This window comes from Staurois parvus, unplaced genomic scaffold (assembly GCF_062004578.1).
Source record: "Staurois parvus isolate SC_StPar_1 unplaced genomic scaffold, SC_StPar_1.0 ptg000155l, whole genome shotgun sequence".
NCBI classification, from domain to species: domain Eukaryota; kingdom Metazoa; phylum Chordata; class Amphibia; order Anura; family Ranidae; genus Staurois; species Staurois parvus.
This window is the reverse complement of record NW_028317951.1, coordinates 31,789,891-31,814,217: the sequence shown is the minus strand read 5'-3', so window position 1 is coordinate 31,814,217 and position 24,327 is coordinate 31,789,891. Positions and strand designations below refer to the sequence as shown.

The 24,327-nt window shown below is 38.2% G+C and overlaps 1 protein-coding gene and 1 long non-coding RNA gene across 2 annotated transcripts in view; one reads left to right on the top strand and one right to left on the bottom strand.

Moving 5' to 3' along the window:
* LOC149463396 (uncharacterized) overlaps nt 1-24,327 on the top strand; it is a 352,919-nt gene that overhangs the window by 162,930 nt on the left and 165,662 nt on the right. Inside the window, exon 2 of the long non-coding RNA XR_016312484.1 lies at nt 2,435-2,601. This is a non-coding gene — a long non-coding RNA (uncharacterized LOC149463396). The remainder of the gene's footprint in view (nt 1-2,434; nt 2,602-24,327) is intronic.
* The window catches only part of ATP13A3 (ATPase 13A3), a 215,695-nt gene continuing 191,384 nt past the window's right edge, over nt 17-24,327 (bottom strand). The window contains exons 28-33 of the mRNA XM_089675655.1: nt 19,240-19,417; nt 18,679-18,848; nt 17,137-17,225; nt 16,980-17,060; nt 12,765-12,854; nt 17-12,285 (exon numbers count right to left, since the gene is read on the bottom strand). Coding sequence (XP_089531781.1) covers nt 12,088-12,285; nt 12,765-12,854; nt 16,980-17,060; nt 17,137-17,225; nt 18,679-18,848; nt 19,240-19,417 — 806 coding nt within the window. The 3' untranslated portion in view covers nt 17-12,087. The remainder of the gene's footprint in view (nt 12,286-12,764; nt 12,855-16,979; nt 17,061-17,136; nt 17,226-18,678; nt 18,849-19,239; nt 19,418-24,327) is intronic.

The following is a 24,327-nucleotide window of genomic DNA, read 5'->3' as shown; positions in this document are numbered from 1 at the left end:
CAGACACTAGACTGTATTTTGTGTGTATTTTTTTTTATTTAAAAGGGCTTTAATCACAAAATGATTTACATGTATGTACAGTTGATATTTACAATTGAAAGTTTCTTTTTACTTTTACAGTAGGGTACCGTAAACAGTAGCACTTTGTTCATTTTGATATGCAGCATCCATTTCTCTTTTTCTCTGTTTGTCAGAACAATGGGATAAACAGATAGAAGTTGAGATGCAGGGCAGAGTGTGACATAAAAATCTATACACCCCAAGGATGGAACTGTACAATTTAGTACCCCTGGAATGTAAATTTATCAAGCCCAATAAAACAGTGCAAGCAGCAAAGCACAGCATGCAGACCTGTTGACCAACAATTATAATCTTGTAAAGGTCTGGTTTCAATAAAGTGAAAAAAATGTTGGTGTGGATTAAAACAAACTGCTTTAGCTTTCACAGCTCATTGAAAAAGACTACAAAATCTTTATAATCTGAGTTGACAAACTATTCGCCAGTTTAGGCTATAATGGGCTTGAGATAGTGCATCAGTCCGTGACAACTATACTGCTTACAACCACAACTTTGTGCCTAAACATCTTAACACAAGGGTGTCTACTAAACCATTTAAATTTAGGTATTTCTAGTTAAAAACCTCTAGTCCAAAACTAATCACTTATTTTAAAGTGCATTTTCACTTTTGCAGTTAAATTGGAAGGAACAAATTATTTGTTATATGTTCCCATTCACATAGTGTAGCTTAAAAAAAATATTAAATTATTGAAGACTGCATTTTTTAGATGAGGTTTTCTGGAAGCTTCAGCAAGGAAAATCCTACTTCGTTCCCTTTGTTTATGAGAAGGCTGGGGAGGTGTGTTTTACATAATCCTGTCTGTACAGTGCTGGCAGATCTTATCTGTTGTAAACTAGCTTTGAATACTGTCTGTCCTAACAAAGAGTTAAACATTTAGAAGCTGGGCATCTCCACTGTATGGTAATGGAATGAACTCTGACTGTCCTAAGGCTATTGGGACAGATCACATGGAATATGTTAAGAAATCCTTGCAGTCATCCATGCCACCTTAAGAAATATTTAATGCGCTGTCAATATTAAAATGTAAATAAATAAAAAAAGTGAATGGGAACACATATAGTGCGACTTTCTCAAAAAGCGGAAATACACTTTAAGAAATGTTTTTGCACAGTTATAAAATATTTACAACCATCAGATCTGGACATAAGGAGGAAATACAAAATATCTTTATTTATAGTCTCTTTTTTAATATAATGTTTATTATACTGTTGCTTTTTCCTAAACTAACTGAATTATAGCAATGTTTGCAAAGTAACACACAATATTAATAACGCATAGTAGTACCAAATTCCAGCATCCGCAAACTGTGAAACAATGAGAAGTTCTGACATGATTGCTGCTGAGAAAATTATAGGTTCAGGTTGTCCTCAAACAATTTAGACTGGCCACACATGAGAAATGGTTTTAGGAATATTTCTTAGATTTTGAAAATCCTTTCAAGCATAAATAAAGGGAAAATGTTTTTCTTTAGTTTTGGATAGAGTAGAGATGGATTAGAACACCTGTCTGTTTTTTTATTGCTGTCTGTGCCCGTTAGGGAGATTCACCTTCTCTTCTGTCACGGTTATCATGATCAATGAACAGTGCAAAACAAAAAAGAAAAAACCCTTACAGAGGTTATAACCTTTACATTCTCAGCCAAACATTAAAAAAAAAAAGTTTTGCCTTTAGTTCTACTTTAAGGACGCCTTTGTTTACCTAACAATAAAATCTTCCAGTAATCTTTAGGAAAATTATAAATGAACAAATGCCCCTGATGTTTTATGTGTTTCTATCCTGTCGTAATTAGTTTTAAAGCTGAACTTCAGGGGATTGCTGCACCCACACTGCAAGGACTAATTGCTCCTTTAAAGTGGAGTTCCACTCACACTGTAAAAAAATAAAAATTTTAGCTGCTGACTGTTAAAAACAGCCACTCACCTGTCCCACGATGTCCTCCCCACAGCCGGTTTCACTGACCGTCCTGTGTTCCAGGTGCCGGCATCTTCAGTGTGGGCACCCGGCTGTGACAGCTTGCGGCTTTACAGCCGGGTGCCCACTGCACATGTGCCAGCAGCACTGCGCTTCCTGAATGGCCCTGTAGTCTTCTGGGACCTGCCACGTGTCCCAGAAGACTACGGGGAGGGAGGGTAGGAGGATAACTTCCGCTTCTGATCGCCTAGGTGATCGCAGCAGAAGTGGGAGCGGGTACCTGTCAATTTCAGGTACCCACTCCCCAAAGGTGCCAATCCGTAATGGGGAGCGGGGGGGGTTGCAGTCTTTAAAGCAGAACTTCCACTTTTGGGTGGGACTCCGCTTTAAGGAGTAAGGGGCATGGAAAAGTGGATTTACTTACCAGATCCTCTGCTTCTGCAGGCTACGCTGCAAAGCATTCTCTTTCCACCTATGCTGCGGCAGTCTAAGGTCCTGATGTCATGAAGAGTGATCCAGGATTCATAGCCAGCACTGGACATAAGGATGCTGATTGACAGTCCCCCATCAGAGCATGGAGAGCACCATCTGCCTGGGGAGCAGAGGATCGGGTAAGTAAAATTGCTTTTATTATCCCTTAGACTACGATAGTTAACCTTCACAGTATGGGCACAGCCCTTCTGCAAGGGAGAGCTAAACAGTTTTAATGTTAAACCAATTACATAAAGGACCATTTTAAACAATATATACTCATCTACATTGATTGTTTTATTTTCTCATTGAAACTGAAATTTTATTTTAACGGAGTTACTCCTAAAATGAAAATGATTTTGGTAATTGATGTTGCTAATTTAAGCAGATTTATTTTGTTTACTGTCCATCACCATCAACTATGGAAAGTGAAAACTGCATAGCCATCATTTGAACCAAGTGTAATTAAAGTTCCATTTGGTTACAATGTTATTATTTTGCAGACAAGAAGTAGTTCTGTACATTTCTAATTCTTGAATGAGACATGGCTATAAATCTACATAGCTATAGCTCATACAGGTGCCCCTAAAATTTTCAAAACTGAAGATGGAAGCTTTGGAATTGTATCACTTTGGTCTGTGCTTTCTTGGAAATGCATTCTAAATACACCATGTTACACTACGTGCAATGCATCATCAACATGGCTATACGGTATCTGTGCTTTAACTGATGTGTCCCACAGTGCAACAGATTGGAAACAAATTAGACAAAACATAACTACCGCCAACAAAGAAAGGATACTGCATGACATCCAATATACATGTACAAAAACATAATTATACAACAAACAATACACAGATTAGCAAAATCTGAAGCAAAGATGAGGAAAACAAATAAATAAAAATAAATTATTGCAACAATTAGAACAAATACATTATGTAATATGAAAAAATTGCAAGTTCAACCCCTCCAGGACGGACTGGTATTAAAAAAAAAGGCTAAAAAGAATTACTGTACAAAAGTAAAATAATTATGACAGGAAACTTTAGCCGCTATTGTCATGCCGTAAATATGACAAACTAACAAAATCTACTAGTACAGGTCGTATGTGGGATAAGAATGAAAAGATAGCTGAAAATGCAACAGTGTTATATACTTGGCCACAAGGAAGAAAGCTGCCAGTCATTTTAGATTACTAAAGAGGTATGTTGATCAATTTTAAATCAGCCAATTTCTAACTGGCTTTTAAAAACACAACTTGGGTCTCTAAGCAAAAATATACCAACATTCATCCCACTTATGCAGTTCTTGCACATCTATTATTATGAAATGTGAAATCCAGCAACCAAAAAGAAAAAAATAAAGGCTACACAAAGAGCATCAGATATACTTGATAGCTGCAGAAAGGCTGAACCACTTATATGAAACAGAGGTGGCAAAGTAATATTTAGCAAGCACAGACTGGACTACAGACACAGTTATGTTAAAAAGAATATTTAGAAAGGAAACAAAACAGGGCTAGCATTACTGGGCTTGGTGCATGGATTTGATCACCCCTAGTTATAGGATAGAGAACACCATTGCTCTCCAATTACTAAGCCCCTTTGTGTTAGCACAATACCAACACAGACATTAAATTACAGCAAAAGTGGTTTGCTCTAGTAAGTTAAACAATGACCAGCAGCAAAGATGGATTTGTGCTGCAGAACACAGCTCTTTAAACTGACATACAAAGGTGGATTATTGTCTAAGAAATAGGGCCATAAAAGGATACCCTCAACAGAGGGTAGTGATCAGAGAGCACAACTAGCAGCCTTGATGTTACCATACATATAGGCATAACACTGCAATTTTGCTGAGCTTCTTAGCAATCTCTACAGTAAAGAAAATAAAATAACCCTGAGGGATACTTCTATTTTTCTTAGATAATACAAGAACATATTTTTCATTAATATATATTAAACACATTTTTGTTTTGCAAAAGCTAGATTCTTTTATACATTTGTGCACTCATTTTTTTTTAATCTGCAAGATATACATACATATGTAGCTCCACAACACACATAGAAAAGACAGGGAAAATATTTTATAGCTGCTTCGTTACTGAACTGTTCAGCGTGGGGATTGCAGAATGAAAAAAAAAAAGTGTTCAGGCAGGTTCATTAGTCTTTACAATTTGCATGCAGCTCCCTTGCAATTGGAGAAGCCTGCAACAACATGATAGGGTTGAAGGCCACTATCTAGAGCCCTTGTAAATAAAGAGAAAGAGCTGCCATTTCCTGTTTAAAAAGAACATCTTAAAATAAATTCTTTGCGGTGAAGCAAAAAAGAAAAAAAAAAAAAGAAAAAAAAAAAAGAAAAACATTCACCAGGAATGGAAATCCCCCAGGCACATACAGGGTTAAGCAGTAAACTTTTTTTATTAACAATTCTGTCCAAAACTGAATATAAAATGATTAATTTGAGTTCAAATGTTTTGAAACATGGAACACAATTGAGTAATGAACTGTAATAAACCAAATCCCACCCCCAGCAACAAACTTTAAAGAATAAATTCACTTTTCATAACATGTTACACCAATATGACAATATTCAGGGTGTAACATGTTACTGTTGCACTGGTCCCTGCAACCCCCAATTTCCCATGTGACAGTGAGCGGAGGAACCCCCCTTGATGTCACAATAAAAAAAAAACAGATTTGTGAATGGGAAACTACAAGTACCGACACAGCCTTTCTGGCTGTCGGCTTGTAGTTATCATGGAATTACCAGGATGCTGTTGAGTGCTCTTGGTAGTTTACGGAGTCTTCCTGTCCTGTGAAATTGCCTGCTCATACAATGTTTGGGCAGGCAGCTTACACTAATAGTCCTGCATTGTACCCATGATTTTCTGATCGTGGGTGCAATGCTTTTCAGGCTCCTACAAAAAAAAAGTGCATATTTTTTACCTGTAAAAATAATTTGCATTTATTATTATTATTTTTAAAAGTGAACTTATCCTTGATCAGTGATGTGATTATTCTTTCAACAATGGTGTCCTTCAGTTTGGAACAACAAACTGTAATTCTCCATCCACAGCAAAGATAAACGATGCAGCCCAGAGAAACGAGTTGGCAGTTGCCAGATTTGCTGAAGCTCACTGTGTCTATGGTAGCAAACCAATGCCTACCACCCGAGAGCTTGAAGAAAACTTGGCTTAACAGCTTTTTTTTTTCTCCTCCGAGATAAGCGGCACTCACAGCGCCTGCCTGCTGTCTTTACCTGCACTCCTCTCCATAGTAACAAACTTGCTAGGCTGGTAGGGATGACCTTGCACATTTATGGAGTGTGACAGGACAAACTACTTGCTGTGCTAAGGACAATCAGATTGTACATCCAACAGTACTCTGATGTCTATTTGGCAGCCTTAAGTTGGCCATACATTGGTGAATGGATTCCCCATTTCCTCATCCAAAGTATACTGTGCGGATGGATAAATGTACCCACCGACTGGGTATCTAAACCAAGAGACAAAATTTTTAAAAATTGCAACTTACCAATGCGTAAATGAGGTGGCTGCGTTAGTTGTCTTTTTTTCTTTATATCACCTGGTAATCCTGTGAATAACACACTGTCTTTGGGTGTCTATACTTACTCATCCACTGTATCTATGGAGGGAGCTATGATTGTCACCCAGGCTGCTCTACTGATTAGGGTCTTCCTCCAAACAGGTCTTCCATTCATCTCTATTACATGGGGGAGGGTAATTAGTAATTTACAGAAGACTGCTTGGAAGGCAGATAAGAACCTTTGTGCTTTCAGTTCAGCTTGCAGAAAGTGACAAAACACTGCATTTTTGGCAAGATCCATAGGTATTTTCTGTAATTGCTGAAAAGGTTTGTAGCATGAAAAAATGAAATCGATTGCAGCTACCACATCTGAGGGCAGGCAAGCTGTACTATAATGAATATATACATACATAGTTTTTCAAATACTTACTTTACTTTTTAAAGTTTCTTTCAAGTGTGAATTCTATTGAAGCCGATATTGCAGGTGTCTAAAAAGACAGTGCCACAATTTTTGTGAATAAAAACAATGTACCAAAAAATATGGCAAAGTTTGGGCACGCATTCAGTATTTGAAACTTATGAAAATTGTAGCCTTCATATGTGTTTTTGGGGCCTTTAAGCATCTAGTAGGCTGAAATCAGAAGCAGATCTTTAAGCTGGGTAAAAACGGTCCGAAAAATCGTCAGAAAACGGTCAGTTCAGCAAGAACCAGCCGAATTTCAGTCCGTGTGTACAAGCATGCTGGAAAACCAGCATTTGATCAGTGCTCGCAGCCAATGACTGCGAGCACTGATCAGTGTGTCCTGGCTAGGAGGGCACTCCCCTGTCAGAACACATAATTAGTATAATGACCTGTTTTTTTCCTTCAGAGTTGAAAGAAAAAAACAAAAACAAAACAAAAAACTTTACGTGTGTACCTAGCATTAGCTTCCAAAAAAAGAGTACAAACAAAATAAAGACATGAATAAGAATTAATAAATTTACTTAATTGTACCTAAGCATGAAGCTCTAATAATACTACTACTAATACTACATTAGATGTCTTCATTGTGCGTATGTTGTTGATCACAAACAGAAAATAGCAACATAAAATTAATTCATTAGCTAAAAGATCATTAGCGTCATTAACTTTAATACAAATGGGGTTGTTTATCTGTTGAAATGTCAGTGACACTAGCATAAACTGAAGTATGCTGGTACCAGGAGGAGGTTATCCTGGACTGGCCCAGATTTTTTTTTTATCCTCTGTGCAATGCTTTTTTAGGCAGCAGTATGACCCAACACTTTCTACGTTTCTTAATGGACACAAAATAAATGCCATTTGTTGTGCAGTGGATTCAATAAATTATCTTGTCTTCTCTGCTCTAAAAATACAAGCCCCATCAGGGACATGAAACTGTTCTACAAAAAAAAAGTTCGGTGTTTGGCAGCAATTTATCGTGTTCTATACAATATATGCAGAATATATGATCATGCTCTTAAAGGTATGGAATCCCTTCCAGTGTTACCGAACGTCTCTTAAAACTACAAATCCCAGAGTGTACACTTGGATAATTGGTAGCATGTATGCTATTGTCAAATTTTTTAGAATAGTTGGAGAGCCACAGATTGCTGAGTACTGTCTGCTAAAGTGCAGTCAGCACTAAATGCTTGGCTTGAGTGAGCAGAGCCAGAACATTAATGCAAACAAAGGGTGCGATTGGAAGATTATGGGGGAGGATGGAGGTAGGGGCGGCAGTCTGGAAAGGATGAATGTTAAGTTACAACCAACTTTTCTGTACACGATAGCAACTATTTGCTAGGTAGTTTGCTTAGCATTGTCACTACTGAACAAGAACTTGTAACAGTTCAACTCAATGCATACCATCAGTTAGGGCCACAATTCACGGAATTGGCTATTAAAACACCTGTTAAAATAAACAGCACTATTTACATTCCAGTAATCCAATGGTTGGTAGGGCAGCATCAGTCAAAAAAAAAAAATCAATACCTCTCAGCTCTGAAAAGTAATCTCAGTGGGTGCCATTTTCTACAAAACAAACCTAAGAGAAAATTAACAATATAAATATCCTTTATTTCCTTCTTGAAAAACTGCACATGTAATTGATTTACCACAAAGTGAAGTAAATCATTCATGGAAAAAATATCCAACACAAAACTTTGGAATAACTGTGCTGAATGGTTCTTCGAGCAGAATCCATAACGTGGCAATACATTGCTTTGCTGTATAAGCCATAAATAAGGCCTGTAACAAATTAAAGATGTTTTTCTCAGTTTGACATTGCTAGATTCAGATCATGAAAGGATGGAAACACCACAAACTAGTGGATTTAAACTGGTTTTAAAGGCTGAATGTTTTTTATCGTCGTGCATTCTATGCATGAAGGTGAAAAACCTTCAGTGTGCAGCCCCCCACTCAGCCTCCCTAATACTTACCTGAGCCTGACCGCGATCCAGCACTGTGCATGAGAGAAGCAGCTTTCCCCCTCCTCATTGGCTGGGACACAGCAGCAGGAGCCACTGTCTGTCAATCATAGCTACTGAGGAGGGAGCAGGGCTGAGCAACACTCTCTGTGTCTCAGACACACAGAGGCAGCTCTGGAGCGAGCACACACGAATGCCCCCAGAGCAAACAGCTTGCTTTGGGGGCACTTAACAGGGGGGAGGGGCCAGGAGCACCGGCAGATGAGGATCATGGCTGCTCCATGCAAAACCATTGCACAGATCAAGCATGATATGTTTGTTGATTTAAAAAAAGCAATCCTTTGGTATCACTTTAAATCCTTTAAGCAGGCTTGTTGTGCTTAGGGATGCATAGTGTTAAATTGGAATTCCGGGATAAACCCAACTACTCTTAAAACTGTCTCCTCCCTCTTGTAACATCTATTGCTTACTAATCTGTGTACGAAAGATCTATATACTTACCTATTTTCAGGTTGCTCAGGCCTAGGGAGAGGAGAGAGTGCTCAACAATGACTGGTAATGCCTAGGAGCACAACATCATTCATAGGCTTTAATGGCCCATCCTTTGTCGCCGCTCCCTTCTATCCCCTGCAGCAGCACTGGCTGACAGGAGGGCAGATTCACGTGACTGGAGTGGCTTGAACATAGAAAAAAATATAGACATCTTACCTACACAGGTTAGTAAGCGCTGGTGCACAGGCCTAGGGCATTACCATAAAAATGTTTAATAAAAAATAAAGTAGGTATTGTACTCACAAATGACAGAGCTCTGAGGAAGAGGCAAGTCCTCGAAACGCGTCAGCCTTTTGGATGTCTAAACTCCCTATTGCGGACTGTTACTCAGCGCAGTGTTGACCCAGCTGTTCTTTATGATGTGCCTTGACTATATTGTCCTTTGTGAGTACAACACCTACTTTATTTTTTATTAAACATTTTTTATGGTAATGCACTAGGCCTGTGCGTCCTCTGTTTTGTCTTTCCTCATTCAGTATATTTGGATTTCCCCGGTCCATTTGAGGGCAGCAAGGTGTGCATGTTCCAGGACATTCTTAATGTGGTTATTGCCTGCATCGAGTCCATCCCCAAGCGCAGGAGCATTTGTGTTTGCTGGTTCTTAGTAAGCGCTGGTATTAGGAGGAGGGAGAGGACAGTTTGGGTTATCCTGGAGTTCCACTTTAATTATTACTAAAAGAATGAAGAAAACTAAATATGGCTGCTCCTGAATTTTCTATACACGACTACATGGATGAGGAAGGAGAAATATGCTAGAAGATATGAAGATCTGATGCCTACTATAACATAATAAATATATTTTACAGGGATGAAGTAGGTATGACATACGGCACTTATGATTGAACACAGAGGTACACATGACATTCTGATGAACTTGAGGAAAGCCTGTCATGAGGTAAACCCATATGCTTCTATCACTGACCTCCAAAAAATGCTAGTTCCCTGGCTTTCATGCTGCTCCTCTGTCTACGTGACTTTCAAAGGTACGGCAGAACACGCATGCAGTCAGCTGTCAAAAACTGTTGATTTACGTATCTGTTCTGAGTTAACATTCAAAAAATAAGATTCTAAAGTCAGAGGACCAGCAAGAAAGCCAGGTATCTAGTATTTTCTTAGGGAGGCTAACAATGGCAGGTTTTAAATATTTCTCATATGAAAGGTTTCTGGCCACAGTAATGTGAATGGCCAACAAACTGACATGAATAATAGATATATTTACATGAGATAGTTGTGTTGAACCAAGATTCCTATTGTGGCATAAGAAAGATTTCTGAATATCATACCACCCCCCACCCCCCCAACTTTCATGACCCTAAAATGTAATTTGTTTGGATATGTACATACATATAACCCTATAGTGCCTGGAGGATGCGCACAAATTATTTTCCCAGACAGTATCAGAAACCGATGCAGCAAAATTCACAGCTCTAAGGTCTGAAATGCATAGATATTGCAAAATAAAAATATTTTTTAACTTTTGGTGACATTTTACATTGACAAAAGGATCATTCATTTTCAGAATAATTTACAAATACCACGCAGGCTTCAGAAATGGATTTTGACGCAAGCACTGGATGAAGATTAGGGTTTAAAAAAAAAAATGTGAAAAATGTGTGTATATATAAATTATATATATTATATACACATACATCCTTAATTACTTGTCCTCCGATGAACATATTTGCTGTAATTACCTAAAACAGAAAATTGTAATTTCTTCTTCAATATTTGTCAGCAACTAATTAACTGAAAACATTGGCTCCTTTACTGAAACATTTATAGGTTATTAATACAGTGAATATGCAAACAGGCCAGAAAATCACATTCTAAATTGGGAATAAAAGCAGTACTCAGAGAACTATATAAAAGGACTTATTAAGTAAGGCAAAGATCAGCGTGAAAAGTTTTACAAGTTTTTACAAGCAGTAAACTGAATTATGATTGGTCTGCATGAGTAAATGTACCTATAACCATTTTTTTCTTGTAGCTACACTCAACGGTCTACAACTTGCCCGCTCAACAAGAGGCATATTTAGTATAATTTAAAAAATATATGATTATTCAGACACTGGAAAAAATATGTTGCTGCAATATTTATAAAGAAAGAAGAGCTGCAGAGTGCAGTAACTCCTAACAACCAATCAAAAAATAAAGTTTCAATAGCTAAACTGAAAAAATAACATACTGGTTGTCATAATGGATAGCACACAGTCACTGCCCTTTGCATGGTTATTATTAATTTCTTAGTGTATCCCATTTAAAGCTAGGGTCACACATGAATGCATTTTTTTTGCGCTTTTGTGCTCCACGCATAGAGCAGCCCATTCATTTTACGGGGCTGCCCTATGTGCTACAAACACACCAAAGAAGCTTATATGCCTTTGCTGGATGTTGCACTTTATGCATTTTAAACTGCGTTTTGATGCTTTTTCACGCTGCGAAAAAAAACGTCTGCTTGCCATGTTTAGGGTGCAATTACCAATGAATGATACCACAGGCATGACACGTTTTGTGCATGTTCCATGAATGTTCATGTAACATTAAAGTGTGATGCAACCTTAATAATCTTCTTTAGAATTATTTAGTTATATGGCATCATTTGGCAGCTGCCCACACCCCTATCACCATTAAGCATAATTTCCAAAATTTTAAATACTAACATGAGTAAGATATATCCAACCCACCTGATCATATTTCTGGGCCAGTGGGAACTAAAACAAATTAGTTAATTAGCATGACAATTACATCTTACACAATGGACTCAAAGGGCTTGAAAGAGTAATAATAGAAGATGTTATATGGTTGACGTAATTCAGAATAAAAATGTAATGTTCCCCACCTCACACAGTGCTGCATATATTTAATTGAAATTAAATTTTAAAAAATTCATTTCTGAAGCCTTTTAAAAATGAGTTCCATTCAGACTTCACATGGAGACTTAAGTATGCAATGCTGGTGACCATGTCCAACTCCTGAATGGAGACACTATAAAAACTCTAGTGATGGACTCTGCAGTGTACAATGCATTACAAACCCCACCAGCAGTGCATATGGGACAATCGTATTGGAAACAAAAAAGAAAAAAGCCACTGAAAGCAACTGCTACGTAATTGTGACAATATGGTGGCTGCCATTTTCTTGGATAGAACTTTTCGCTTCAGTAGTTGTTCTTGGCTTAGGTGGCCAATCTGGATCCACCAAAAGTTCCTGTGCTAAGTGCATGTATTTGGCTTTGGGCATCTTTTTTCTGCAGAAACACAAAAATGAGCAGAGTCGTCCTCCCCAATGATCATTGGCTTCCTAGGAAGAAAATATACAGTAAGTGATTGGCTTACAGTCTTCTGTATTTAAGTAACAATGAGACGAGTTAAAAATAATAACAAATACATGAAAGCAGCCTAACTTTCATTTCTATTTAATAAAAAAAAAAACAAAAAAAAAAAAACAGACCAGTATATCCAACCCCAAGAGGACATAAGGAAAATATACATCAAGTCCACATTCTTAATACTTTACAGCTTTGATATCATCCATAAGGAGTTCTCTGGGAAACATTATATTAGCAGCACTGGTTAACCATAACAAGATCCTCTCACAAACTCACACCATGCACATCAACACATTCACCAGTCTATCTCAGCAGCTGTTTGTGCAAATGTAGCGGGAAGATGAACACACACAGATAACAAGGCACATGACTCTGCACAGCAGCTAATGCAAAAGATAAAGGGACTGCAGGGTTTAAGCTGCCCAGTGCATATGAACAGTGAAGTTCCAACCTGTGGGGGGTGGGTGACCATGAGGTGGGACTCTCCCTGCTTGTCTCGGTTGAACACAAGCTTCCAGAGTATCATATCAAGGACGACAGTCTGTGAGAAATTGTAGGTGGGTAGGAAGAATTAAAAGGACCAATTCATTAGAAACATGCAAATTATTAAAATTAATATTTAAAACAGGTTATGGTCAACTATTAGAATCACAATTACTGTGCTTTCAATTATCTGGTACCTGGAGAAACCTATTCTAATAGACATATGCTTGTTTGAGATTTTACCTGTCATTATTTAATATATTTCATATGTGGTTCATCAATGAAATTGAAGGTGTTTGTAAAAGGGGTGTTATTTAAGAATGACACCTTAAGGGCTCGTTTGCAAGGACGTGGAATTCCTGTAAATGATGTGCATTTCAAATTCACATCAAATGCAGGTCAGCAGATTCCCATATGCCTTTTAGTTTTTTGTTTTGGATAGATAAGAGAGAAGTTAGGACACTTGTCAGGTTTTTATTACTTTCTGTGTCCCTGTTAGAGAGATACATCCTATTTGTTATGTTTACCTTTATCACATAAAGTGAAGGAAATCCCACATTTTTGGTTGTCCCCAGTGTGAGGAAAAAAGGGGAAATCTTCCAATGGTGACATTAGTACTGGGTACCCTGGTGACAACCAGGGATTCCCTCACTTTTGAGGGATTTCCTCTCATTTTCTGTTCTGGCTATGGGTCAGGGAAGAAATAAAAATCTCCCCAATGGGACACAGATGGCAAAAAACCTTGCAGGGTTATAACCCTTCCTTAATCTATCCAAAGGAAAAAAAAAAACAACTTTTGTCTTTAAACCTGAAGTTTAGATATGATTGTTTTTGCATAGTTAGATTGGAATAGCCAAGATCAGTTTACGTATGCATATCTCATACCTGACTGCTCCCTATGTAAGCTGTAAGTCACTGTAGTAGCTGCCAGGTGCAGCAAAGTAGCTGCAATTCTGCTTAGTAACCAGAGGGTAGCTCACTTGGCACTGCCACCATTCAGAAAAAGCCTTGCATTTTTTCAATGAACAAGGGGGTCTCTAATTTAACAAAGTGGACCAGTAACAATCTTCACTTTTTTTTTATTAAAATATATTATACTTACCTTCTCTGTGCAATGCATTGCACCGAGGGGCCCAGAACCTCTTCTTCTGAGGTCCCTCACTGGTGCTCTCCGCTCCTCCTCTTCTGCGAGTGCCCCCACTGCACGTCACATGCTATAGGGGCATTCATGTGGGCACGCTCCTGAGCCTGGCTATGCAAGTCCACAAAGCGTGACTCGGCTCACAGACTAATGTACATGTTAAATGTGCTACGATGGAATGCCCTGGAGTGAATGAGCTCTGTATCTGATGAATGCTGGACAAACATTAAATATAACTGCACCTCATCAAATAGCACAAACCAGTGAATGTTGGTACCTTCACTGTTAGCGTGAGGAAGGATTACAACAGATGACTGTAAAACCTGACAGAGGCTCTGTTTGAGAGATTCCTTTACTTCCAGTCTAGTAAAAAGATTTGTTTCCAAGGACAACTGGAAATTTCTTTAACAGGAACACAGACATAAATAAAAAGGTTTTAACTAGGGGAATGCTTAAACCGGTCAATATTTTTATTGCTGTTTCCCTGCTGCAGACCTTCCATCACTACCTGACTGGTAAAATGTTGTCTATAAAACATGAAGATGAAATCTCACACAGCATTAAAACCTGACAGGGGTTCTAACCCGTCCCATTCTATCCAAAACAAAAACAGAAAAAAAACTTTGAGAAAATTTTTGTAGTTGTGTCCACAGGACAAGGATTACCATATGGGCCCTGTTTCACAGTACAGACAGCTATGTTCTAAGACTATTAGCATTCACAAAGGAATCTGCATGATGTGTAACAAATATTGTGGATTCTTTAGCATATATCCATTAGAACAGACTCCACAGTAAACAGCTTTGATTCATATTGCAATTATATATTTAAAAAGGCATAGTTTGGGACATCTCTATTCAAGGAAAGTAAAAAAATGTTCAGAGATGTCCTCAAAGCATGCCTTCGCTGCATAGTTAATTATTATTCAAAATATATGTGCTCTAATTTATGTCAGCATAATAATAAATGACCACTGTGCTTGACACATGACAGGAAGTCTGAAACTGTGCACAGTTCAGGCTAAAGTTGAGAAATTAAATCTAGAATGCTTAGCAGATGTAATTCTAAAAATGCAATTATTTTACTAATACGCCTGTAAAATTAAGTAAAAAATGTTGCCAATACTGTGTACATTTTTCTATTTGGTTCAGACTCTCTGGTAATGCCATAATCACCTTTAAACACAACGAGATCCATTTATAGGCACTAGAAACCTTTATATGCATACTGTTTTATTTGAAGTTTATCACATTTCTCCAACACTTAACATAGATCTTAGAGCCACTGAAGTAAAAAATCCATCCTAAACACACGTGAGGATTGGCCTTCATCTTTTAGTATTCATAACAACATTGCGACTTTTGTCATTTTGGTCATTTCAAATAGCGCACCAACTACTTCACTATAATAGATTTGAAGTGAGCCTTTATCAATAGCAGGACTAGATTGTCTCTAATTGGTTGGTCCAAGGAACGTTTTCACCTGTTCATTTCAAACAAAAACATCCCCATGCCAAAAAGTGTGCATGCCTTATTGTTAAATAAAAGCAGCAATGCATGCCTGCAATGAGCACGCGCTTCAAAACACAGCTTTGCTGCAGTACATAAGGGCAAGAGGCATCAACAACAAACACATCATACTCTGACTTCCTGTGCTATAAAGCAGCATGCTTCACAGAAATACGTGCGGCATCATTTGTTTGCTTTCTTAAAGCATCAGGCACTTTTTTTTTTAAAGCCAAGTTTAAGCCAGTTTTAAACAAGTTTTGTTTGCAAGGAAAAATTTTTTATACTGTTATTATGCCTTTAATAATCCTAAACCAATAATCCTATTTTTTTGTGAAAGTGACATTTTAAAGCCACAGCTCATCATTCAAGCGAAAGTTGGATCAGTACACTATATAGAGTGCTTTGCGTAACATAAGCAGTCACCCCACTTTGAAATTTGTAGTGGTAAAACCTGGGACTAAAATAAATTTGCGCTATTCTGACACTGGTATGCGCAAAACAGCTTGAATCTAAACATTGGTAGTTTTCCAAATTGTGTACAACCACCATTTCAAAGGTTTTGATTGTGTTAAGTATTCAAACATTTAAACAAAAGCACACCTATTTCCATTCAATAAATGCACTTTTTTTTTTGCAGTAAAAGAAAAAAATGCATTTCATTTTTTTTTCCTATGAGCTTGTAAATTAGTGCATCAACGATCAGCAGACAGCAGATGCAATGTCAGGCTCTTGCAGACTGTCAGGGTAGCTATCTGCCTGTATCTTTGATACGGGCAAGCAGTTACTTCAGTCCACAAAGCTCAAAGGACAAGAGTGCTCACCAGCAACCTTGCAGCTCACTGAGAATCACAAGCAGTTAGCCACAGCTGGTAGTACTAAAAATGGGTGGAACATGTAACATTTTCCAAAAGGTAAACTCCCTTAAGGAGAAAGAACAATCAAAGAAAAGTCAAACAGAGAGCTACGGAAAACACCAATCAGGGTTAAGTTAAGCTGGGAAAAATAAATCTCAAACTTTAAATGTCTCCACAAAAATCAGAGTTCTAACTAGGGTTGCCACCTCATCCCTTTAAAAACAAACACATTAATTGCACAGGTTCTGGGCCTGATTAAGATGGTAATTAAACTCAGTTGGTGCCTTATCTGTGTAATTAATATATGTTTGGGTTTAGAGGGTGAGGTGGCAACCCTAGTTCTAACACTAAAAGGTTTAAAGCTGTAATTACAGCCAAATATGATACTATCAAGGTAAAAGCTGGTGCAACCAACAAATTCAGTTTTTGCTTTTTTTTTTTAATTACACTTTTATGCACCTTCAAAATGTTAAATATCAAATTAAATGGCATCAATCCCATTTAAATTCATTTTAATTTCAAATTGTAACACTACAAAATTATAAAAAAAAAATACAAACTAGTCTAATGCTCATGCAAAGCACTTTATATGTGATTCATGCGTACATCTCAAGAAACCACTCCTGTCTGAAGCCTATACTATTATTATATTAATATTACCGAAAGCTTCTAGGTCTTACCTCTACCAAAACTGATGCAAGTGCATTTCCAATAATAATGAACAGCATTACAAGGCGCCATTGAAATGGGACACAGACCAGCTGAAAAAAATACAATATATAGAGTGAAAGACAGTCAATCATACTTGAGTATGATTGTACTTAGAGTACATCTTACCTCAAAAAAGCTGTCAATTGAGTTTATAGGGTACAGCATGAAGAATAGTATTAAGGCATAGAGAACCAACACTGAGATTACAAAGAGATCTAAAGGAGAGAATGACAAAAGGACATTAAAATCATTATATGTTGAGTCTCTAGAAAACAATTTTGGATTTTCCTATGATGTTTTCCCAAAAATACAACTGGAGGGGGAGGGGGGTTACTGATGACCTGTGAAAGCATGTATCCCCACTCCTCCTCTGTTAGTAGAGATAAGCATATAGTGTCGGCACATTGCGCTGAGTAATTCCCGAGCTAGGCTATTTCGGAAGTTATCTGTATGGATGGCTGTGGCACATACACCCCCTTCTCTCATGCTCATGCATGAGACTCCTAATTAGTCTGTCAGTCACAGGAGAGGGGGTGTGGTGACATGTTTTTCATGAGTCGGGCTTTTTTACTGTAGGAAAGCAGAGAGAATTTCAGATGACTGGCTGCTTCTTTTTCGGCCAGACCAGGGACAGAAGATATCTGCTGCTATGCTGTGTGAGGTAGACTAGTCATTTAAATTTTTTTGGAGTTTGCAACCACTTTAACTGCTTGCCAACCGCATTACTTAGATGTATGGCGGAAAGGCGGCTCTCCTGCGATGATCACGTACCTAGTACATGATCCATTTCTCCTGGTTAAAGGGTGCGCATGCCCGCTTCCCGAGCTGTGCGGTGATTAGACACAGAAGCCAATCGGCGGGTCCCGGCCAATGATTGACGACCGGGACCCATTAATTAAATGTAGAGCCTGACAAGACAGAGTTCTGTGTACGTAAACACCACAGAGCTCTGTCTTGACAGTGGGGATGTGAAGGTTTTTGTTTCCCTGAAAAGCAGGGAATAAAAACCGGCACATCCCTCAGTAAAATTACAACACAGTAAGCACACAAAGCACTATTAGGCACACACTTAACCCTTTGATTGCCCCTAGATATTATTCCATTCCCAGCCAGTGTCATTAGTACAGTGTTGGTGTATATCATTAGCACTGATCCCACAAAGTGTAAGTTAGTGTCAGTTAGTGTCAGATTGACTATACTATCATAGCATGGATATGTTTTATAGCAGAAAGTAAAAACTTTCAGGTCTTTGTTTATATAATAAAATATAAATATAATTTTAAAAAAAGCCCAGAGATGATCAAATACCGCCAAAAGAAAGCTCTATTTGTGTGAAAAAAATTGATAAATTTCATTTGGGTACAGTGTTGCATGACCGTGCAATTGTCAGTTAAAGTAACGCAGTGCCAAATAGAAAAAAATGGCCTGGTCATGAAGGGGGTAAAATATTCCAGAGATGAAGTGGTTAAAGCATAAATTAAATCTCTAGCAGTCAAATCAAATAAGGATAAAGACCAGTTCCTCGCCATATTATATGTACAGAATTTTTCACTTAAAGCTCTCTATAGCAAGGAATAGAGGTGGGTGTAACAATACCTAAATATAAACATCTCCACTACACAAGAAAACAAAAATAGTACAGCTGTGTAAAAAAAAAAAAACACGTACAGTTTTTGTAGCTCGGCTGGCGAAATGGTTTTCCTTTTGAAAATACAATTGCCACAATGAGGTACTGGAAGCTGGATATATAGAACAGGGTTGTGTTCTCATAGTTTCTAATGTTATGCTCATCAATCTCAGTGTGATTTTCATGACCATCTAAGGAGACATTGCATACACTGGAAGAGAAGAATAGAAAGATCATAACAGGTGTAATAGGCCACAAGTAGAGGACTTGTTTTAAAGCGGGACTATACTCTACATATAATAATAATCACTTCAGTGATGTGGTGTACATTAATACCCTCGCCAGCCGTTGACCTCTTTGGCTGGTTTAGATTTTCGGCCACTTTGAATGGCCAGGCAGGCCGACGTCACTCCAGTATATGCAGATTTCCGCTGTGCATGCAAAGCTCAGTTTACATTGCAAACTGGTAAAAATACTTTAATGCAGAAAAATATGTCTTCTGTACTAAAAAAAAAAAAAATCTGCCTGTTCATAAGTTTTTAATTTGTGTGTAAAGTTCCACTTTCAATAATGGCTATAAACAGTAAGACAATGACACTTACTTGCTGCTGGGTGTCCAGACTTCGTACCAGGGTTCCTGTTTCACAAGCAGAAAAGCCATGGTTTGGAATGCCAAGCAAATTAATATTTGGGAAAGGACAGAAAATAGAAGGGGCCCAGATATTAGACCGGATGGGGGTCTTTGTGCTACCAACTCTTTCCAGGCTGGGTTTAAACTCACTGCAAATGAAATGAAAGTTCACTAAATCTCAAATACACATTCAATACAGGAATATATGATTTATTCTTAATTATAGAAATACGATAATTTGATTTTAAATAAAATATTGTTAGCTTAATGAATGTATTATTACTAGAGTGCTTTAAACTATCTAGAAACTTGCAAAATGGTGTTTCTATCTGCACAGTAGTGATTTTTACACATTTGAATTAACACAAAAGTGAATTTTTTGGCATGTCTGGAGAAGCATTAAAAAAACACACATGCTAGCATTGACTAAGATATATACCAGCTCAAGAAAAAAAAAGCAGCAGACATGCCTGAGGCATGGGGAAATATTATACCAGTGTGCTTTCACACAAAGGACTCAAAAAGAAATGGGAAACAGAAGTAGTATCATCAGAGGAAAAAACACAAATAGAAACAGCAAGCAATATCCTCTGTCTGCCATGAAATATATTTTTTTCCAAAAGCTCCTAACTCAGAATTCCCCTAAATTTTTAAATAAAGGGCTAGTTTACTGTCCAGTTCACATGCACTGGTGTCAATGATCCGTGGGAGTAATAAATGCTCTGACGTCAGTGGGTGAGATAAATGCCCCAGCACTAGTGGGCGTTTAGAAATGCCCCAGCACTAGTGAGCGTTAATAAATGCCCCAGCACTAGTGAGCGTTAATAAATGTCTCAGCACTAGTGGGCGTTAATAAACGTCCCAGCACTAGTAGGCGTTATTAAACGCCGCAGCACTAGTGGGCGTTAATAAACGCCCCAGCATTAGTGGCCGTTAATAAATGCCCCAGCATTAGTGGGCGTTAATAAATGCCCCAGCATTAGTGGGCGTTAATAAATGCCCCAGCATTAGTGGGCGTCAATAAATACCCCAGCATTAGTGGGCGTTAATAAATGCCCCAGCATTAGTGAGCGTTAATAAATGCCCCAGCATTAGTGGGCGTTAATAAATGCCCCAGCATTAGTGGGTGTTAATAAATGCCCCAGCATTAGTGGGTGTAACAAACACCCCTACAACTTTATAGTAAGAGATACTCCTGAATCAGTGGTCCACAAACAAAAATGCTCCTACATTGTGTCAGTGTCAGTCAAGAGACAGTATTGGATTGTATTAAATGACATCAGGACAACCAACAACTCAGTCCTCCTGTTCCATGCCCTTAAGACATTCTGTTGTAGGGACCGTTTTAGAAACCTTCTACTCATAATTCCAAAAAGCATTTTTGCTGCCACCTCAGGCCACAAGCTCTTAGTTATACAGTGCCTTGAAAAAGTATCCATACCCCTTGAAATTTTCCACATTTTGTCATGTTACAACCAAAAACGTAAATATATTTTATTGGGATTTTATGTGATAGACCAACACAAAGTGGCACATAATTGAGAAGTGGAAGGAAAATTATAGTTTTCAGTATTTTTTACAAATAAAATATTTGAAAAGTGTGGCGTGCATTTGTATTCAGCCCCCGAGTCAGTACTTTGTAGAACCACCTTTCGCTGCAATTCCAGCTGCAAGTCTTTTTGGGGATGTCTCTACCAGCTTTGCACATCTAGAGAATTACATTTTTGCCCATTCTTCTTTGCAAAATAGTTCAAGCTCTGTCAGAGTGGATGGAGAGCGTCTGTGAACAGTAATTTTCAAGTCTTGCAACAGATCCTCAATTGGACTTAGGTCTGACTTTGACTGGGCCATTCTAACACATGAAATTGCTTTGATCTAAACCATTCCATTGTAGTTGTTGTTCTGCTGGAAGGTGAACCTCCGCCCCAGTCTCCAGTCTTTAGCAGACTTTAGCAGGTTTTCTTCTAAGATTGCCCTGTATTTGGCTCCATCTTCCCATTAACTCTGACCAGCTTCCCTGCCCTTGCTGAAGAAAAGCATCCCCCACATGATGCTGCCATCACCATGTTTTACGGTGGGGATGGTGTGTTCAGGGTGATGTTACGTTTTCCGCCACAGATAACATTTTGCTTTTAGGCCAAAAAGTTCAATTTTGGTCTCATCTGACCAGAGAACCTTCTTCCACGTGTTTGCTGTGTCCCCCACATGGCTTCTGACAAACTGAAAACGGGACTTCTTATGGCTTTCTTTCAACAATGGCTTTCTTCTTGCCACTCTTCCATAAAGGCCAGATTTGTGGAGTGCATGACTAATAATTGTCTCGTGGACAGATTCTCCCACCTGAGCTGTGGATCTCTGCAGCTCCTCCAGAGTTACCATGGGCCTCTTGGCTGCTTCTCTGATTAATGTTCTTCTTGCCTGGCCTGTCAATTTAGGTGGACAGCCATGGTGGGGATGGTGTGTTCAGGCATGTGCAGTGTTAGTTTTCCGCCACACATAGCATTTTGCTTTTAGGCCAAAATGTTCAATTTTGGCCTCATCTTGGCTGCTTCTCTGATTAATGCTCTCCTTGCCAGGCCTGTCAGTTTTGGTGGATGGCCATGTGTTGGTAGCTTTGCAGCTGTGTCATACTCTTTCCATTTTCGGATGATGGATTGAACAGTGCTCTGTGGGATGTCCAACGCTTGGGATATTTTTTTTCATAACCTAGCCCTGCTTTAAATTTCTTCACAGCTTTATTCCTGCCCTGTCTGGTGTGTTCCTTGGCCTTCATGATGCTGTTTGTTCACTAATGTTTTCTAACAAACCTCTGAGGGCTTCACAGAACAGCTGTATTTATACTGAGATTAAATTACACACAGGTGGATGCTATTTACCAATTAGGTGACTTCTGAAGGCAACTAGTTCCACTAGAATTTAGTTAGGGGTATCAGAGTAAAGGGGGATGAATACAAATGTACGCCACACTTTTCAGACATATGTACAAAAATTTTGAAAACCATTTATTATTTTTCTTTCATTTCACAATTATGTGCCACTTTGTGTTGGTCTATCACATAAAATCTCAATAAAATACAATTATGTTTTTGGCTGCAACATGACAAAATGTGGAAAATTTCAAGGGGTATGAATACTTGTTCAAGGCACTGTATAACTAAGAGCTTGTGGCCTGAGGTGGCAGCAAAAATGCTTTTTGGAATTATGAGTAGAAGGTTTCTAAAACGTAGATTTAGCCTTCTATTCTAAGGGGTAACAAAATAGCCTTACCCACAGCCAAGCAGCCAAGATGAGGCCTTACCCACAGTCACTTATTGGATGTAAGCATCCAAGTAGTACTAAACAAAACCTTCACCTTAAAAAGCTGAATGTTCCACATGTTTTTAGCAGGGCATTTCCACTGACAACATTTCAGTCATAAAAATCTGCACAAGTGTACAGAGAAGACCCCAAGTGTGAAAGTTGCTAGGCAGAGACCCTAAAGGTGTCCATGGAGAAACTATGGGCATGTGAAAGATCCTCCACGTTTCTGCTTGCTTTGTTATTTCCATTTGTATAACCCCTCCTCCTGTCATGCGATGAGCAGAAACCTTAATTCTTTGGCAAATGCCAACAAGAGCGGGAAGTAAAATGGTTTCAACCAGCATAAGTTAAACCTAAAATAAAGCCTCCAGATGTACGTCCAAGGCATCCTTAACCATTAGCCGCCCGGCCAATGGCCGTTTGGCGGCTTCAGATGTGCCTCTCCGTTCCGGGTACACGCCATTTGGCGTGCTCCCGCACATGCGCCGTTTGCGCTAATGCAGAGCGGCGCAGCAGTGCGATCTGTCACCGGCCGTGCACCTGGGACACGGCCGATGACAGATCCGAGTACCGGCTCCCGTTGCTGGTACCATGTGACCTGCTGTGACCAATCACAGCAGGTCACATGACAGTTGTATACAATGGATCGCTTCATTCATAATGCCATCCATTGTATACTAGTGCCTAGCTGTGAATGGTCACAGCTAATCACATGCACATGTCATGTGATTAGCTGTGACCAAATCACAGCTAAGCACAAAAAAAAAAAAAAAAAGCTGAATGAATCGATTTCATTCAGGCAAATGCTTGCTTATAGCAAAGTCATTCTTTGCTATAAGCAAATTGTGTAAAAAAAAAAAAAAAATACTGATCACTTCCCCAAAGTAGTACAATGTTACTATGGTAACATTGTACTACTTTGGTCATAGTAAAATATGAAAAAAAAATCTTAAAAAAAAATGTAATAAAAAATTAAATATGATAAAAAATTAAAAAAAAAAAAAAAAAATATATATATATATATATATATATATATATATATATATATATATATATATATATTTTTTTTTTTTTTTTTTTCCATACTGTCACCAGTCAGTGTCCCTGTTCACCGCCATGCCAGTTATATGATGACGCTGTACTGCACTGGTGACAGTATGTAAAAAAAAAAATAGTGAAAATAATTTTTTTAATTTTTTCATTTTCCGAAAAATTATGACAAAAAAATACAACTTCAAAAAACTCGCCATGCCTCTTATGAAGTACGTCGGACTGTCTACTCTGCAATAAGGGGTCATTTGGGGATATCTGTACTATTCTGACATTCTTGGACCTCAAGAAATTAGATTGGCCGTCAGTACTTCAGGATTGATCAATATTCAGATCTATACCATAGTTTGTGAACTCTATAACTTTCCTACAAACTAAAAAATATATCCTAATTTGGGTTATTTCCACCAAAGACATGTAGCAGAATACATCTCGGCCTAAATTTATGAAGAACAATTATTTATTTGTAAACTTTTATAACAGAAACAAAGAAAAATGTGTTTTTTTTTCAAAATTTTTGGTCTTTTTTTGTTAATTTAGCAAAAAATAAATACCACCAGAAGAAAGCTCTAGTTGTGTGAAGAAAATGATAAAATTTTAGTTTGGGTACAATGTTGTATGACCGCGCAATTGTCATTCAAAGTGTGAGAGCGCTGAAACCTGAAAAATGGCCTGGGCAGGAAGGTGTGAAATTGCACGGTATTGAAAC